Source organism: Henckelia pumila, chromosome 4 (genome assembly GCF_033568475.1).
Source record: "Henckelia pumila isolate YLH828 chromosome 4, ASM3356847v2, whole genome shotgun sequence".
In the NCBI taxonomy this organism is placed as follows: domain Eukaryota; kingdom Viridiplantae; phylum Streptophyta; class Magnoliopsida; order Lamiales; family Gesneriaceae; genus Henckelia; species Henckelia pumila.
Genome location: NC_133123.1, coordinates 17,499,206 through 17,518,497, shown reverse-complemented (window position 1 = coordinate 17,518,497; position 19,292 = coordinate 17,499,206). Strand labels below are relative to the sequence as shown.

The 19,292-nt window shown below is 31.7% G+C and overlaps 2 protein-coding genes across 2 annotated transcripts; both read right to left on the bottom strand.

The window, feature by feature from the left end:
• Nucleotides 1–6,594: 6,594 nt before the first annotated feature.
• Nucleotides 6,595–8,092, bottom strand: LOC140863793 (pathogenesis-related thaumatin-like protein 3.5). Its single transcript, XM_073267460.1, has 3 exons — nt 7,949–8,092; nt 6,964–7,621; nt 6,595–6,877 (listed from the first exon to the last, which is right to left on the bottom strand). The coding sequence occupies exons 1-3, from the start codon at nt 8,007–8,009 to the stop codon at nt 6,739–6,741; spliced, it is 858 nt and encodes a 285-aa protein (XP_073123561.1). The 5' UTR covers nt 8,010–8,092; the 3' UTR covers nt 6,595–6,738.
• Nucleotides 8,093–8,247: 155 nt separating this feature from the next.
• On the bottom strand, nt 8,248–9,239 carry LOC140863794 (fatty acid elongase 3-like). The gene has a single exon (XM_073267461.1). The coding sequence runs from the start codon at nt 9,143–9,145 to the stop codon at nt 8,330–8,332; it is 816 nt and encodes a 271-aa protein (XP_073123562.1). The 5' UTR covers nt 9,146–9,239; the 3' UTR covers nt 8,248–8,329.
• Nucleotides 9,240–19,292: the final 10,053 nt, after the last annotated feature.

The following is a 19,292-nucleotide window of genomic DNA, read 5'->3' as shown; positions in this document are numbered from 1 at the left end:
TCAAACAGTTCATTTCGATAGCTTATAAGCACCCTCTAGCCAACATGAATTTAAATCGATTGCAATAGGCTAAATATTTGAAATACTTTGTGATTAGCTCAATAGTAGTGTAAATAAATATTAAGATAAATTTGATTTTTTTTTAAATATCAAATTATCTAAATAATGAAGATGCATTTAAATCCATATATTTAAAATTATTTAATCAAAATTCAAACTTAATTTATTTTTATTTAATTATTTATTCAAGCACTCATATTTACTAATTTACATTAAATTACACAAAAATAACACTCTGTACATCGCACGGGTAGAATACTAATGGGTTGATTCCGATATTATGTTTTGAAAAGTCATGTTTTTTCAAATATTTGATTTTGTTGACCGACTTTTGCTCTTTTCGTAAATAGTGTTTGGAAAAGTTTTTAGGAAGCGCTTCTCAACTTTTTCTTAACAAAAAAAAAACGAAAAGTGCTCTTAAAAGCTCTCTCAAATACTAAATTAACCGTCTTAGACGAAAACGGTATGGCTTCTCGCCCGCGGCCGTCCTTAGAATATTTTCCAATAGTAATTGTTTACTGTTAAATTTTAGCTATTATTATATCAATAAATTAGTGTTTAGTCCCTAAACCCAAAGTCAAAGGTAGGATTAGTCCCTGTCAAAAAAATAGTTGTTTGCACTCTTTGGGATCACATGATTTTTTTCGAATGAAAGTCAGTACAAAACATTGAAAAATTGATACGAATACATAATTTGAGTATCAACTGTTTTAAATCTGGTACTAATGTATGATTTTTTAGTACTCAAATATAGAAACAAATATGATATTAATGACAGATTTATTTTTTTTGGATGAAAATTGGTACAAAATATTAGAAATACGGTACTAATATATGATATAATTTGAATATCAAATGTGTTAAATCTGGTACAAATATATGATTTTTGAGTACTAAGAAAATATTGATATTAATCACACATTTCTCTTATTTGGATGAAAATCGGTACAAAACAGTGAAAATATGGTACTAATATATGATTTTTCAGTATCAAATGTGTTAGATCTGGTACAAATACAAAATTTTTGAGCACTCAAACATATGTTGCAACTTCATATTAATAAAGATGTCCATATTTTATACTCAAAATCTTATTTTTTGTATCCGATCTTGAACAACTAATGCTCGAATATCATGTATTCGTACCATATTTTTAATTTTTTGTAACGAATTTCATACGAGAAAAAACATGTGGGACCAATAAGTTTAAACAAAAAAAATTTCTGACAGGGACTGATGTATTTATGTTTGGATTCAGAGATTGAACACCAATTTACCCTTATCTATTATCTATCTAAATAAATCTAAAAGTGTGAATAAAAGGGTAAAGTTTTACAATTGTGAATCTATAACTTTGTCCTTTTACTCTAGACAAATTTATATAAAAATAAATACATATAAGGATATAAATGTAAAAATTAAATATTGACTAGGACATAAAAGTAATATATTATATTACTTATCTATACCAATTATAAAATCTATACCAATTATAAAAGTGTGAACCAAGGTCAAAGTTTTTTATTGTGTATTTTCAAGTTTGTCCTTGGTTAGTAGACACTTGATAAATTTTATGAGGATACTTTTGTAAAATTAATTATTATAATAAAGTCAAAACTGACAATGTGTGCATATTAGATAAGGTTCTAGTTCCCAAAAATATTGATATACCAAAATATTTTAGTTTTTATTTTCTTGTAGATAAAGTGAACATATTTTTTCCACAAAAATTTTAATTAAATTAAATACTTATCCAGATTTCTAAAATATTGAAATATCAAAATACTTTAGTTTTTATTTGTTTGTAGATGGAATGACATATTTTTTCAACAAAAATCTTATGTATTTTAATTTATGTAAGGACATATTGAACTAAATAATTATATCATGAGTTCATAAATATAACAAAATATCATATCTTTAAACTTTATTAATATATGTATATATATAAATTAAATTAAATTACACATCGGTGTTGAAATAAATCAATTCATGTGGAGTCAAGTTTTAATCCAAAATAATAAATAAAAAACAAACCAACACACAAATATCATATATGCAAAAGTTAAAATTTAAAAAATTAACTATTTTTTCTCCTCAAAAAATCTAAAAACTATAACAGTTATTTTATGGGATGATGTTACAATTAACGAAGGAATATTTTTACAAAAGTTGGAGATGAATATCTTCAATTGGTTTTAGCAAAACTATAAGATTAATATTATTTAAATATTATTGAAGTCTATAAATATATATATATGTATATATATATATATATATATATATATATAGTTTTGCTATCCTGCCCACCCACCGTGCCCACCATGAGGTGTCACTCAACTATTGGACGCACAATTCATCACATCCAATAGTTGAGTGCCACCTCATGGTGGGCATATTAGATAGGCACGGTGAGTAGGCAAGATAACAAAATTGTATATATATATATATATATATATATGTGTGTGTGTGTTAAGTGACGTCATTAAAACCAACTTCACATAAGGCTATGTGATCACTTATGCAGTAGATCACAAGCTCATCATCCAGAAGGCTCTGGATCTCTCTTCGATTATGCTGGTGCAACAATATAACAAATTTGATTCTATTTTTTATATTACTTTTTCCTCTTTTATCCTTTGTAATTGTAAATAGGAATGAATTACAATTTCCTCTGTCTTTCTTCTTTTTCACTTTTCCTAACTTGGTATCAAAGCCATGGCGGAAGCCAACTCAATCATTGTGCCTAATCCCAGCACTAATCTCTTGATCCTGAATCCCTCCAACCAAATCAACACTATTAAACTCACCGATGATAACTTTCTCCTTTGGCAACTTCAAGTGTTGGCTGGAATTCGAGGTTTGGGTCTTGATCTTTATATCGATCCTCAGTCGCCCATTCCACCCAGCTCCATCCCAGGTGAGAATGGTACTAATATTCCGAATCCACTCTATATTGATTGGTCTAGACAAGATCAGCTCCTCTTCTCATTTCTCTTAGCCTCCATGACCGAAGGAATTCAAAGTCAGATGATTGGGTGTTCTTCGTCTGCTCAAATATGGATTCGGGTTTCTACTTTATTTGCTACTCGCTCAAAAGCAAGAATGATGCAATACAAACTTCAATTGTAGACACTCAAGAAAGGTAGCCTTAGCATGAAGGATTATCTTGGCAAAATGAAACATTATGTTGATTCACTCGCTGCTTGTGGGCACTCTATATCTGATGATGATCAGATTCTCTATATTCTTGGTGGTGTTGGAATGGAGTACGACTCGGTTGTTGTTCATGTGACCTCTCGCGTTGAATCAATTTCCCCCCAAAACCAGTGGGAGAAGGCCTTGAAACTTCAATACCCAGAAAATATGAAAGATTGCCCAAATGTTTCAAGGAAAACTTTGAATTTAATTGACAGATGAGATCCTTGATTTGAACAGCATTGTTGCCTGTAATAATTATGTCATCGACATAAACAAGGATGTAGATAATCAATTCTTTATCATTTTTAACAAATAGAGAAGCATCGGCCTTTGATTGGAGGAAACCCAGATGTATCAGAGCAAGTTTCAACTTATCAAACCAAATACATACATGATCTGCTGAAAAGAACAAAAATGGACAATGCAAATCCATTACCCACTCCTATGGTCTCTTGGTTAAAGCTTTCTTCTAAAGATGCAGAACCGTTTTCTGATGTAACTTTGTATCGCAGTACCGTGGGTGCCTTACAATATCTCACTATAACAAGACCAGATATTGCCTATAGTGTGAATAAAATTTGTCAGTTCATGCAAAGTCCTTGCCTTTCTCACTGGAAGGCCGTTAAGCGAATTCTCCGTTATCTCAATGGAACATCCAATCATGGAATTCATTTTACTGCTTCCTCTCGACTTTCTCTTCATGGTTTTTGTGACGCAGATTGGGCCAATGATCCAGATGACAGGCGTTCCACATCTGATTTTTGCTATTTTTTAGGTGGCTCGCCTATCACATGGTCTTCAAAGAAACAACCGGTTGTTTCTCGTTCAAGTACTGAAGCGGAATATCGTAGTCTCGCAAATGCCACTTCAGAATTACTTTGGCTTCAGTCTCTACTCACCGAGCTTCATGTTCATAGTCGTGCTCCACCCATACTATGGTGTGACAATATCAGTACAATCTCGTTGAGTGCCAATCCTACCCTACACTCTAAATCCAAGCATTTTGAGTTAGATCTCTTCTTTGTTCGTGAGAAAGTTTTGGCTAAGCAACTAGCTGTTCAGTTTGTTCCCTCCTCCGATCAAATTGCAGATGTCTTCACGAAATCATTATCATCTACTAATTTTCATCGGTTTCGTTCCAAGCTCAGCATTACGGAGAATCCCACGCTGAGCTTGCGGGGGGATGTTAAGTGACGTCATTTAACAATATATGAGTTTCTTTCAAGTGCCCACCTATCATGCCCACTATCATGCCCACCAATGATGTGACACTATTTTATTGGATGTGATAAAAGATATGATAAATTATAGGTCCAATAGAATAGTGCCACATCATTGGTGGGCATGGTAGTGGGCATGATAGGTGGGCACTTAAAAGAAACTCATATATATATATATATGTTAATCAATCTACTACGGGTTAGTTAATAAATAAAAAAAGAAGTCTAGAAAAATTATGGATGACGCGTCTCACATTAAATTCAAGATCCTGTAAAAAATACATTGACACAAATTTTCAATCAGATGAAAAAATAAAAAAAATGCAACAAAATGGTTGAGATAAAATATGAAATGCTAACATTTGTAATTAAAAACATTCAAAATTTAATCAAAAATTTCAGCAATGAGAGTATTGTAAGCAAAAAAATATCAGTAGATTTCGAAAAACGAGAAATCAAAAAGAAAAAAAAGATGTCCAACAAATACATTGATCGTTAACGATTATGACATACAACTAATGGAAGAAGATAACATACCAGAATGCAGATGATAATGATGAAATTATTGTTATTCTTTTCAAGATAATTAAATATTTTAGCATAAAAAAGAGACCGTCTGATTAAATAATAACGATAGAAAAATACAAATGATTGATGAAGATAGTATCACAATAATTGTTATTAAAGATGATGATAATAATGATTCTTTTATGGAGAATAAAAAACACATAATATGAAAAATCGTAAAAGAGAAAAAAATCTCAAATATAAATAAAAAAATATTTGACGCAATAATTTAAATTAAGGTTTAGAATGCATTATCTATACCAATTTTTTCCATAAATCAATAGTGATCAATATATAACATAGAAAATTCCAAAATCATATTTAATATAATTTGATTAACATATCTCACTTGTTAACAAATAAAGAATAAATCATACATACATGAGATAGAAAATAAGACGAATTCAAGGTACGAAGCATGTCATAATTTTTCAAGATTAATAAAACAATAGAAAACGCGATCGAGCTGTAATAATTACATAAGTTTCAATATCAATATTGTGTTAATGTAAAACTAAAATAAACGTAACACTTATATTTATAAGTTTAGATGAATTATTGATAATGTCTTATTGTAAACTGTTAATGTTGATGTAAAATAATCATGTCCGTAGATAATACAAACATTAAAACTGCAAGTGTATATTGTTCTAAAATGTTACAAATATTTTTAATAGTTGCAATGTCGAAGATTATATTGATTACATCACTAAGACATGTAATAGGTTTTTTTCTTCAAAAAATATATATTATTACCATGAAAATCATTTATTAACTGCGTGTTAATATCTTATTAATTATCTCAATTAATTTATTTAACAATGTTTATCAATAACAAAAGATGTTCACACGTGCATCGCACACGTGACTTTTATTAGTTATATCAAAAGTCTAAGGTAAAGATTGAACGATACTTTTTGCTTTTAGGGGGAGAAGACCTATCAAGGCAGCAGCGTCGCCTTTGTGTTGCTCTATCGCATGGGCCTGGCGCAACCCCCACCAATTCTAGTTTCAAAATTGAGCACTTCATATGTTCTTTTGTCTTTTTAATTAATAATAACTAGTTATCCACATACGCGGATTTTACGTGTATAAATAATTTATGTCATATCCAAAAATAATAAGAATTTTTTTAGATTTTTAAATTGAAAAAAGTAAGTTGGTAGTGAGTAGATAGAAGTATAAGGAGTATTTTTGTCCATCCATTAATTTGACTAAATTGATTGTTCTAAGGGATTCATGCATTATTAGATAATAGTAATTAGATAATAATAATAATAATAATAATAATAATAATAATAATAATAATAATAATATTGATAATTGATTGATTTTAATATTAAAACTAATTAATAATAAATATAGTTAATAAATGTCCGCAAAATATGAAATGTTTGCCTACTATGTTACCGTCGGTTAATGAGATCCTATACCATGGATATTACTCAAATTGTGTATCTTATTGTCAATATCTTTACACATGACCATAATTAATAAGATATTGTTGATGTGGCAAATCATGAGACATTGAATTTATGGTCAAGATAAAATCCTTAAGGTAGTTTGAACTCTACAAGTATGTTACGTTGTAAAATTTAAAACAAATTAAACATGTTTGGTACATGTAGTGGTTAAAATGACAAATGTGTGATATTACATTAAAATTAATGTTACCTTTCGCAAAACCAAATCAAAGCATAACCTGTACACTAATTCCCATAGCCAACGCCATTACCAGGAGCTTCAAGGTTTGAGTTACTTGTGTCAACCTGCCACTTGATCCATTACATGAAAGCTTTCCGTCGTGATAAGTGCATTCGGTTTGATTCCTGAGTGAACACCATACATTACCATTAGCAAGCAATACCATTATTACGCAACTTGTTATTTCAAGCTGAAGTGTTCATTCACGTACCTGGAGGAACAAAATGTCACCACATAATCTGTGCTTGAGCAAGTCATGACACTCGTGGCGTCATCATGGGCGAAGCTATACGCCGCAGGGCAGGCAGTTTTGAATGGTCTTGAATAATTTGTGGGCAAACATGCCATGGGAGCCGAGTATGCCCCTCTGCAGCAGTACTCATCAGTGTTGAATACACTACATGCACTTTGGCAAGCTATGATCTTTCCATCAACCACGAGGGCAAGCTCGGATGAGCAATTTGGCCGTAGATCACTATCACATCCTGCTGCGCTGCAGCTACCTTTACCGCCAACAGGTTTTACGACAATGGGTAAGTTGAATCCATCGACGAGGCTAACATCATAGTAGTCGATTTCACCGAGTGAAAATTGGGCAATTGAAGCAGGTGGCTGGCCAGGACCCGAGCATTGGAGGGCTCGCCCGCAACCGCCTGTTTGACATGTACCGTTGCCATTTGTGTCGAAGTCACAACCAGTTCGGGCCCATATCCGCCCATTCCAGGTGGGTGAAGAGGTGAAGATTTTGGTTTCTTTTGGCTTCAAAGCAAAGCCTCCACCACTGAAGTTGTTAGGGGTGATTCCAGGCCATATGGTGTCCTTGCAGTTATTTATTATAGTGAACCTCGTGCATTCAGACAATCTTATACCTGTGCACAGAAACACTAATCATTTAAACACTAGAGGGAACGATTTATTTTTGTCTCTGAACTTTTTCTGCGTTTCAGTTTCGTCCTAAATATAAGCATAAAATTCCTAGCTTCACAACCACATTTCCTTTCATAAGACATGATGATCGAGCCTGGTTTCTTCATTCTCATCCAAGGTGAGGTGACTTGATTTCGACTCCGAGATTCTCTGAGATGGTACGTGCAAGGCACTTACCATCAACTTATCTTTTGCTAACAAAACTTTAATAAAATTCACGCTTCTTCACATACTTGCACTAAAATGGATAATGAAGGAATGAGCAATACCTGATAAAACAGCAAACAAAATAGACATGACAGCCGCAATTGCGCAAAGATTTGAGGCCATTCTCGAACTCGGTAACTTAAGCTTACTGGAAGAGTCGACATATATAGCAAATGACAAGAATTTATGAGGCAATTTATATGAGCAAAGTTAAGAGGAGTGTATAAAGAATACGTGCAGAATAGAGTGAACATTTTGAGCACTGTATAAAAGCTTCCTTTCTTCATTGTTAATCAACAGATTCTTTACCTCTTCTCACAAACTTTTTTGAACTGTCGTGGGACTAAATAAATATAAATCATAAATTTAAATATTCATTGAATTAATAAAAAGAAAATCAAATACATTTTTTTAAAAAAAGTACAATTGTTGTCAATTAAAACTCAAGATTGACTCAATTTCTTCTTTTTGGCGTAATTTTGGAGATGAAAATCAAGAAACAAAGCCAAAAGTGAAGCATTGAAAATTGCATTGAAGCACCATCCCAGGATCCCCTCACAACCCGACCCGCTGAAATGGAGGTACAGCATCAGACCCGAAATCAAGAAGCTGAACACAAACTGGATAATCTGACAGTCGGTCACCAATCTCTTCCACGACGGCCGTATACCCACCGCGCACAGCAGATAGTATCCGTACATCAGCACGTGCACCGACGCGTTGGTCACCAGCGCCACCGGGAACAGCGACTGCGACGTCGAGAGCCACAGGTAACACATCACCACCACCACCGCGTGGTGGTACACGTGGAGGAAGGACAGCCTCCGGGAACGGGATCCGCTCAAGAGGATCAACAGGGTGTCGATGAATTCGAGGATCTTGGAGAAGTAGAAAACGTGGGCCCAGAAGAAGGTAGGTCCACGCGGCGGGGTGTGGCGGAGCGGGAAGCAGATGGGCCAGGTGAGGTTGTGGGGCGGAGATTGGTGGAGGGCGGAGAGGGTGCAGCCGATGGCCATGAAGAAGGAGAGGGAGCATAGGACGAGGTTGTGGGTGGCGGTTATGAGGCGGAGCGCGGCGGGGGGAAGGGTGGGGAGGACGGGGAAATGGTGGAGGGAGAAGGTGAGGGTGAGGTAGGTGGAGACAGTGAGTGTGACGAAGAATTTAGACGCGCCGACGGTGTGGTTGGGTTTCCACTCGTACTGGCTGATGGTTGGATGGTCAACTAGCCAATAGTGGATGGTACTGTAGAGAGTGGCCATCACGCGCCGCCGCGAAGGGAGAAGCTAAGTGTGGTGTTTTCAGGAGATGGGATAACGGCCAACCCTCCAAATTAGAAATGTTTGGTTTATTTTTAAGAAGAGTAACACGAATTATTGATAAAATGTCATATTGGTACATAAATTATTGAAAATAGCTTAATTGGTACATGATCCAATTAAAAGTTCAATTTTACCCTTAATAGGAATTAATATTATATTTATTAATTTTAAAAGAGTAAAATGTATTTTGGTTCATGAATTATTGATAAATGTCATATTGGTACACGAACTATTAAAAATGGCTTAATTGTTACATGATCCAATTAAAAGTTCAATTTTACTTTTAAAAGGAATTAATATTATATTTATTAATTTTAAAATATCATATTTATTTAAAAATTAATTATATATATAATGATAAACAATTGTTAAGTCAAATTATACAACAAATATTATAATATATTGATATGATAAAAATATATATCACCGAAGTCTGTTGATCTTGTGTTTAAATGATTGAAACAAACATAATCACCATTTTAGTTTTTTTCAAAATTTAGTATAAAAATTTTCAACATTAAAGATTAGATCATGAAAAAACAAATATCACAGAAAAAATCTCAATCATTGTCTCAATTTACGTAGTTCTAATAACCCAAAATTTTTTTACTCGATTTAATAATTTGTAATTTTATATTTTTTTACTCGCACTTAAATTAAATATAAATTAATAAATATTTATTTAATTATATTTTATTGTTATTAAATATATTTTAGTCTTGCATATGATTTATTTATTAAGTTTGTGATTTTATTATTATATAATTTATATCAATTTTTTTAATGGATAATTATTTACATGGATAGCAAAAAATATCATTTTATTTTATATTATTAATATTTTAAAAATATAAATAATTTATTAATGAGTGCAATATAAATATATTATAAAAATATTAAGATACTTATTTTTTATTATTTTTAAATTAATATAAATTTTAATTTACAATAAATAAAAATTAATTTAAAATGTACACTTAGTTGAATTTATTATTTAAAAAAATTGAACTTAAAATCAATTACTAAAGAATAAATTAAACTTTTTAGTTAAATTATGTACCAATTAAATCATTATCTTATAGTTCGTTTACCAAATTGACATTTTACATATAGTTCGTGTATCAAATTGAATTTTACTCAATTAATTTTTTAAAAAATATGATATTTTAAAATTAATAAATATAATATTAATTCCTATTAAGGGTAAAATTGACCTTTTAATTGGATCATGTATCAATTAAGCCATTTTCAATAATTTGTGTACCAATATGACATTTTACCAATAGTTCTTTTACCAAAATACATTTTACTCTTTTTAAGGGCTTGATTGCTGCGAGATTTTTTTCCCACTTATGTTTGTTTCAGTTTTTTTGAGTAATAACAATTAATTTGAGTTACTTTAAAAAAAACAATTAATTTGAGCTATCCTTAAAATAAATAAATAATTTAATTTCAGCTCCATTTAGATAAAGGCAATTGATAAATAAATCTCTATCACCAAACTTATTTTTGCCCTCAGTCCCCATGTCAAAAAATATTTGTTCCCATTCCCTGACAAAGTTATGGCATTTGTTTCAACTCCCTATTTGAGCATAAAATACGAAAAATGCCCTCACTTTCTTTTGAAACCCAATAATGCCCCCCCACTCTTTAAAAATAAAATAAAAATTACTTATAAGGCAACGTGTAGTTTCTTTCCCTCATTCTTGTTGAAATTCTCCCCAAATTTATCCATCAATCGTAAACGACTAATCCACCGATCGCAATATTGCAGACTTGCTTCGAATCGGATTGAAGAAAGTTGCTAATCATTGTGAATTACTTCTGGAACGTGAAATCTTTTTGAAGAACCATTATTCAAAGATTTTAAGGTACTATTTTAGGTTTTTAAAAATTTGCAGCCAATAAATTGCATTATAGTGTTTGATGTAGTGTAATTGTTTTTATATATCATTTTCAATTGAACTATTCTTTGAGATTTGTTATGGTTTTAGTGATTCTATTAAATTTTTTTGTCATCGTGTGAATTGTAGATATTTTTTTATCAATATCTGGTTTTCCCGTATATAGGTGGGAATGAATCTCATTTATTGGAATTTTGAGATAGAGTAACTGAAATTCCTTGTTGTTCTCGAATATAACGATTTAATTCCGAATCATAATGGTTTTATTGCTGCATTATGACCTAGATATTGATAATTTTTTATAATTAAAATAAAAATGGGCTGCTTGAATTTGTTATTGTGCACTGTTTTTTTATGTCATGTGTTATACGAATGAATATATGATTTTCAATTTAGATCTTATTGTATTGAATGTAGTTTTTTTAATAGTTTGATAGTGAAATCTAGAAGTGATTCTTGTGATTTTTTTTGGTTATTACAAGTAAAAAAAACAATTTTTTGTGATTTCAATCTTTATTGGATGTGGCTTGATGGATATTTTTGTGAGTCTAAGAACAATGTGCCGAATTTGTTTGGACTCCCCAATTGAGGTGAAATTATAAAATTACCCTGAAATAATATGAAAACTCACTAATACCCATTGACCAATAAATATTTATTTAATAGTTCTTCTTCTCTCTTTCCAATCAAACGTTTTCCCAATTTGTCTTGTACTTGAATCCTTCATTGACGGCTAAATTAACGACGATCAATATATTTGTGTCGATGTTTTGTGCAACAAACTGAGGCGAAAAGAGTTTAAAGCTAAGAATCGTTAGATTTTAAAAATCTTTTCGTAGAACCAACATCGAAACAACAAGTTTAAGGTAGATTTTTTTTTCTGAAAAATTAAAAAAAATTTAGATGCAATTCCATCGGGATGATTGGGTTTTTTTTTTTCTTTCCAATTGAGTGATTCTTTGAGTGTTTTGTATGTTGTGTTATGGTTATGTTGAAGTTCCGTACATAGCGTGAATTATACAAATTTGATGGACAACTTTTATATTTTACATATATAAGTGGGTCTTGAAAATTACATAAATTCATGAGGGGCTCTAAATATTATAGGTAAAATAAATTTGATAGATCAAAGTTTTCAATGCATGATATATTGAGCAAAATACAACCGGGTTTGGCTATATTGTATTGCTCGATATATTCTTAGAAGCACGATGAATTTTTTATTTTTATTTTTTGTCAATGACACGAATATACGATCAAATGTGTTCTACATGTTTGTTTTGATAATTACGATGCAAAAATCATTCTCAAGATTCCTTAAAAAAAAAAAAACAATCAAGATTTAAAATCAAAAAAATTATGACAATAATTTAGCTGCCACGAATGTTCTATATAGGCATACAACCTCATAAATATATATATATATATATATATATATATATATATATATATATATATATATATATATATATTCTAACAAAAAGTTTACTTGTCCAAATCAATCGTCCTAGAAAGCTGTCGGTGCCTAATTAATAAATGCTAAATAATTTAGAAAAGAAAAATATAATTAATAAATGCTAAATAATTTAGAAAAGAAAAATAGATATATATATATATATATATATATATATATATTGGAAATTATATATTAAAATTAGATTGAAAATTATTGTGATGGTAATGTGATGATATTTTAATTTTTGATTATGTAATGGATAACATATTTATTTTTGGACATTTCTCAATTGAGGATCTATAAATAGACCTCAACATTTGTGAAGAAATAACACAAGTTTAGAGAGAAGATTTTATAAGTGTTTGGTTTGATATATATTTTGAGTTTTAGAGTTTTTAGTTTTTACCATAAATTTTTACTTTTTACAACACGTTATCAGCACGATCGCTCGAAGGTTCTCTATAATTTTCGACGCTCCAAAACACAAAGAAAAGACAAAAATATTTAACAAGTAAGTATATTTATTTTATTGTTTATTTGTTTGTTGTGTATATATTTAATATATAATATCATGTTTTTATCAGACATGATAAAAAAAAATAAGTTTTTAAAAACTTGTTATAAATCCTGGGAGAATGTTAAGACGACATCCCACACTCCCAGTAAGGGATACGACAAGTATAAAAGCTTCTAAGGTTTTTAAATAATAACGTGATATGATTATACATTACTGCTTATATAATTTTATTGTGTAATTATATTTGTATAATTTCATGTTATTATATAAGAGGCTGTATATGACACCGACCTTATAATAACGTGATATGATTATACATTACTGCTTATATAATTTTATTTTCTAATTATATTTGTATAATTTCATGTTATTATATAAGAGGCTGTCTATGACACTGACCTTATATTAACGTGATATGATATATATTTTATTGCGTATATTTAATTATGATTATTATTATATACATCACATGATTATCACAAATTTTTATTCAACACATACTCGATTTTTTCTTACCCCCAACGGTAACAAACGGCTATTTTTTGCCCTATAAATATGTTCACTCAAACTCATTTTCAATCACACCAAATTCACTCTTTCTCTCAAAATAATTTCTCCTCGATTTTTCGAAGATGAAGATGATGACATTTATAAGGCTATTTTTCATAACGACTATGATCATCATGCTCACGAGTCTTGTACTTACCAGCGATTTTTCACCACATACTTTTTCTCTATTTGTACACGCACTTGTAATATTCATTATTCCATTATTTTGTATTGTTGTACTAATAGAAATTTGTAGTTATTCTCGATTATAATAATTTCATTGTCAATTTTCATCGTTTAGTACTGGATTATAAATATTATGTGGATATTCCTTGTAATATTCAAATCAGCTGCCTAAAATTTTTATCTTGTTATTATTTTTGTTGTTGTGGAATGTGTTATGAATAAGCCTCGATCTGCATTTTTTAGTCTTATTGTATTGAATGTTATGTTTTTTATTGATTGAGTTGAGAATGGAATCTATAAATGGTCGTAGGTGAAGACGAATATGAAACACATAAAAAGTTTGAAGGTTTTTTTTCAAAATATGTTTTCATCTTGAAAATCGATTAAATATTATTTGTTTCCGCAAATATTTGAAGGTTTCTGCGTTTTGGTGTTGATTTTTGGTGTTTTTTTTGTAATTCTCGATTGTGTCCCTTTGTCCCAAATTTGTAGTGTTCTAGTGTTGATTGTGGTCACTTTCTTGTTTAAATTATTTATTTGTTTCCTTTGATTAATTGTTCGAAATTGTAGAATGATTATGCAGAAGTTCGTAAATTTTGTTTTAAATGCTTGACTTTGATTTCGTTATCGACAATTGCGAGTGTTTTATTATTTAATTTGATAAAATCATACTCATTTATTTATTTGGTTATCACAGTTGATTTTTTTACTCTAAATCCTTCAATTGTATTTTAAGGTTCATAAATTATTTTTTAGTTATTTATTTTCATGTGTTTATCTCTATTTTTATGTTTTTGTTCTTGAATTTGTTATATGATTTCTGTTTATATTGTCGGCTGCTTCATTGGAAAAATTATTCATTTGAAATGATTAAATGATTATGGTAAATCCAATTTTTCTTAAACTTTATTTTGGTTCTTTAATTTTTTTGAATCTGTTTGTTAATGCATTTTGTGAGTTCATTGGAGTAGCCCGTGACACAGAAGAAATGAGAACAAATAAAAAGACGGTGAAGATGGACACTAATCGAACTTGTGTTGCTGCAAGTATGTTATCTGAAGAAATGAATATATTATCTGTTGAACATGGATCGCTGGAAAATAATTTTGAGTTATTTTTATTGTATGGTTATGTTTTTGGGTTGATGTAAGTATGACAATAATTAATTAGTAGAAAGACATGTTGTAAACTCGATGTGATTCAATCTGTTATTTAAGTTTCAGTGAAATCAATTTTTATGTATGTTCTGTATTTTTGGTACAAAAATTAAAGATAATAGTACCTAATTTGTTTAATTTAGCATAGTTATTCGTCTTTTTAGGTTGATAAATTGTTTTAATAAGACTGAATATGTCAACCAAGTAAAAAATTTTATGATCGACTATATATATATATAAATCTTATGATGACATATATAAATATATATTCGAATAATCTTACTAAGAAGAACATGTCAACCAACTAAAATAAATTAGGTTCAAATTCTTTAGAATTTGGAATAAATCAAAATTAATTTGCAACAATCTCGGAATCATCATCCAATTACTTGAGTGTTGGTCATCTTATGTTATATATACTATTTTGGCAAATATATAAGAGAATATATATTTTTCATTATTCAATGAGATCATGTGTAACAATGTAGTAACCCGTATCCGGAATTATCGATTTATGAGTAATTAATATTACGATCATGTTTAGACGTAATAAAACATGATTAAGGGAGTCCCAGATGGATTAACAGAGTTCGGAAATGGATTCAGAACGCTCGAAAATAGTTCGAGGGTCGTCGGGTTCGGAGGCTCCGTTGGTGAGTTCGGACGGTCCGAAGTCAGGGTTCGGACGATCCGAAGAGTTGTTCGGATGCTCCGAATGTGCTGTCGACAGTCGTCATGGATGACATCATTATGCTGACGTAATCAATGACGTAATATTGGGTTTGGACGATCCGAACGTGTTCGGAGGCTCCGAAGTCAGTTCGGAGGGCCCGAACTCTGTCTATAAATAGGGGGTGCCGAGCTCACATTTGAGTGCACCAATTCCTCTTTTCTCTCTCAATTCCTTAGTCTTCTAACTCAGATCTAGGGAATTCTAGGCGTCCCGTTGGGAATCCGGAAGTGGCATAGCAGTCCAGGCGTCGTAGCGGAGCTGCGACCTAGTTTTGAGGCAATCGACAGCAAAGGACTAACGACGGACGAAGGTATAGCTTTTGCTTCCTAAAAATATTTAGAAGTATGCTTTAGCTTAGTTAAGGCTTTTAGAGCGCTATAATGATAGTAGTATCATTTGGCAGTGTAGCATGGATTATAGGCGTTGACCTAGGGCTGATAGCACTTGCCTAGTATTTGAGGTACGAAAGTACTGTTCGAGATATCCTGACTGAGTATGCATGTATTATGTGGCTGCATGATTTATATGTCATTGATTTATGCTGCATGCATTTGCATATTGAGCTATTTCGTTCGAGATGTTTATAGTAGGGTTTTACCTATCCTGTTAGTGGTTGGACTTTCATCGATTTGGGTCCGGCATATCCACTGGTATTTGGTATGGGAGCAACCTCCTGCAGCGACGGCATAGCGTGCTACATACCAGGGCCCGGTCTGTCTCTGTTATCTGATCCTTGACCTCAAGTTTTTAGGGAGTTCACTTTGAATGCATGTATACTCATACTCTCGTGCTGAGCGTTTTATGCTCACGTCTCGTACTCTGTGTTTCTGGACACCCTATTCCATGAGGCAGGTTTGCGATTGGACGAGGCGGGTGGATCCAAGAGGGGCTAGGCAGTGGTTGTTCAACTGGAGCTTCGTTTAGGTTTTTATTCTGTTGTTTTGGGTTTATACAGCTATTCGATTTGGTTGTATATTATTTTGGATATTTACAGATTTCTTTTCTTGAGATTATATAAATGTTATGATTTCCGCAGTTGAATTCTGATTTCTGTTTAATTAAGTTAATTGCATGCCTAAGTTCTGTTTAGTAGGTGATCCGGGTAAGGGTCACTATAAACAATATTATTCATTGCTCAATATTGTGGGACATGAGGATCACACTCTCCTAGTGAAAGTGGCTTTGAATCAAAATGTCATGTATTAACTAGGAACAATCTCAGACTTATGCAGAATATTATTTTTGATTTGCGGAACAAGAAGACATGTTCATGTTAACATGCGTCAATATCCTATAATACACTGCATGACACAAGTGGAGATGAGTTTTCAGTCCATAGAGATTGGTAGAACCATCACTCAAGTGTTTGTCTAGTAATGTGTCTTGCTCCACTCTTGTCTAAGTTGTATGATGAAGACATTGATCATGACCCAATGAGAGTACCATTTGTGAATGTCCATTGCCACCCAATGTATACAATATGGATATATTTTCCAAAATCCATACTATTAACTTGTTTAATATGATGTTTTCTCATCTTTGAGGACTATCATTTACTCTAATTCCACTCATCTTTCAGAACATGTGAGTGCGAGATCGAGCACAGCTAGTACGCATAGATGGGATAAATATTATTGAATCGAGAACAATATGTTTCGATTGTAGGACAAACATTGTGGGTCATGAGGATCATACTCTCCTAGTTAAAGTGGCTTTGAATCAAAATGTCATGTATTATGAACAATCTCAGACTTATGCAGAATAATATTTTTGATTTGCGGAACAAGAAGACATGTCTATGTTAACATGCACCAATATCCTATAATACATTGCATGACACAAGTGGAGATGGGTTTTCAATCCCTAGATATTGGTAGAACCATCACCCAAGTGTTTGTGTAGTAATGTGTCTTGCCCCACTCTTGTCTAAGGTGTAGGAGGAAGACATTGATCATGACCCAATGAGAGCACCATTTGTGGATGTTCATTGCCACCCAATGTATACAATAGGGGTATATTTTTCAAAATCCAAATTATTAACTTTTTAATATGATGTTTTCTCATCTTTGAGGACTATCATTTACTCTAATTTCACTCATCTTTTAGAACATGTGAGTACGAGATCGAGCACAACTAGTACGCATAGATGGGATAAATATTATTGAATCGAGAACAATATGTTTCGATTGTAGGACAAACATTGTGGGTCATGAGGATCATACTCTCCTAGTTAAAGTGGCTTTGGATCAAAATGTCATGTATTATGAACAATCTTAGACTTATGCAGAATAATATTTTTTATTTGCGGAACAAAAAGACATATCCATGTTAACATGCACCAATATCCTATAATACACTTCATGACACAAGTGGAGCGGAGTTTTCAATCCCTAGAGATTGGTAGAACCATCACCCAAGTGTTTGTCTAGTAATGTGTCTTTCCACACTCTTGTCTAAGGTGTAGGAGGAAGACATTGATCATGACCCAATGAGAGCACCATTTGTGGATGTCCATTGCCACCCAATGTATACAATATGGGTATATTTTCCAAAATTCAAACTCTTAACTTGTTTAATATGATGTTTTCTCATCTTTGAGGACTATCATTTATTCTAATTCCACTCATCTTTCAGAACATGTGAGTGCAAGATCGAGCACAACTAGCACGCAGAGATGAGATAAATATTATTGAATCGAGAACAATGTTTTTCGATTGTAGGACAAACATTGTGGGTTATGAGGATCACACTCTCCTAGTATACATTGACCAATCAAAGACTTTGACTACCACATACCCCTCATTATTAAGCTCTATCGGTACACTTCATCACTTCCATTCGCTTATTGGTTTCAGTTTGGTTAGGGTATACGCTGACAGAAAGTTGTGATCACGCACAAATAAGCCTATGTTCGATTTTGAGAGAACATCGGAGAAGGCTTGAGGGTTTGGAGGCTTGAGACACATATCCGTTCAAAACAAGAAATAGTTAAAGCATGCTTCAAGGGTAATCCCTATTTTTTGTGTGTTTAATTAACTAATTCATATTAAATATGTAGAACAATCACGATCTAATTTTATGAGATTATTGTAATCACATAAAATTTTGGGCCACTAACATTTAGTGAAAACAAATTAGTTTCGAATTTTCTAAGATTAGATATCATTTTATATTAATTTAGAACAATCTCGGATATTTGCGACTCAAATATACTAGCAATTGGATATAAGTGACTCATTCTTTGCATAATTAAAGGTAATTCTAAACTTAAAAAACTATTGAGTGTGATATTTTGACATCGATTACCTCAATTTGCAATACGACAAGTGTATTTGAACTCCAATATTAAAGAACATATGTGATAATGGGATCTGGCACAACACATGAGCAAGAAGAGTATAAATGTTTCTCAATTGAGCACATAACGTTCTACGTCTCAGGATAAAATTTTGGGCCACTATGATCGACGTTCCCAAGAGATATTAAATTAGTTTCAATTGTCTTGATTCGGGATAATTTTAAATATATTTGGAACAATCTCGGATATTTGCGGGATAATCAGACAGACAGTCTGGAATGTAAGAT

Excerpts from the sequence above, each read along its gene's own strand:
- LOC140863794 (XM_073267461.1), bottom strand. The coding sequence starts at position 9,145 with ATGGCCACTCTCTACAGTACCATCCACTATTGGCTAGTTGACCATCCA.
- LOC140863793 (XM_073267460.1), bottom strand. The coding sequence starts at position 8,009 with ATGGCCTCAAATCTTTGCGCAATTGCGGCTGTCATGTCTATTTTGTTT. Across the intron at positions 7,622-7,948 it reads TTTGTTTGCTGTTTTATCAG|GTATAAGATTGTCTGAATGC; the intron begins GTATTGCTCATT and ends TTCTGTGCACAG. Across the intron at positions 6,878-6,963 it reads GTGACATTTTGTTCCTCCAG|GAATCAAACCGAATGCACTT; the intron begins GTACGTGAATGA and ends GTGTTCACTCAG.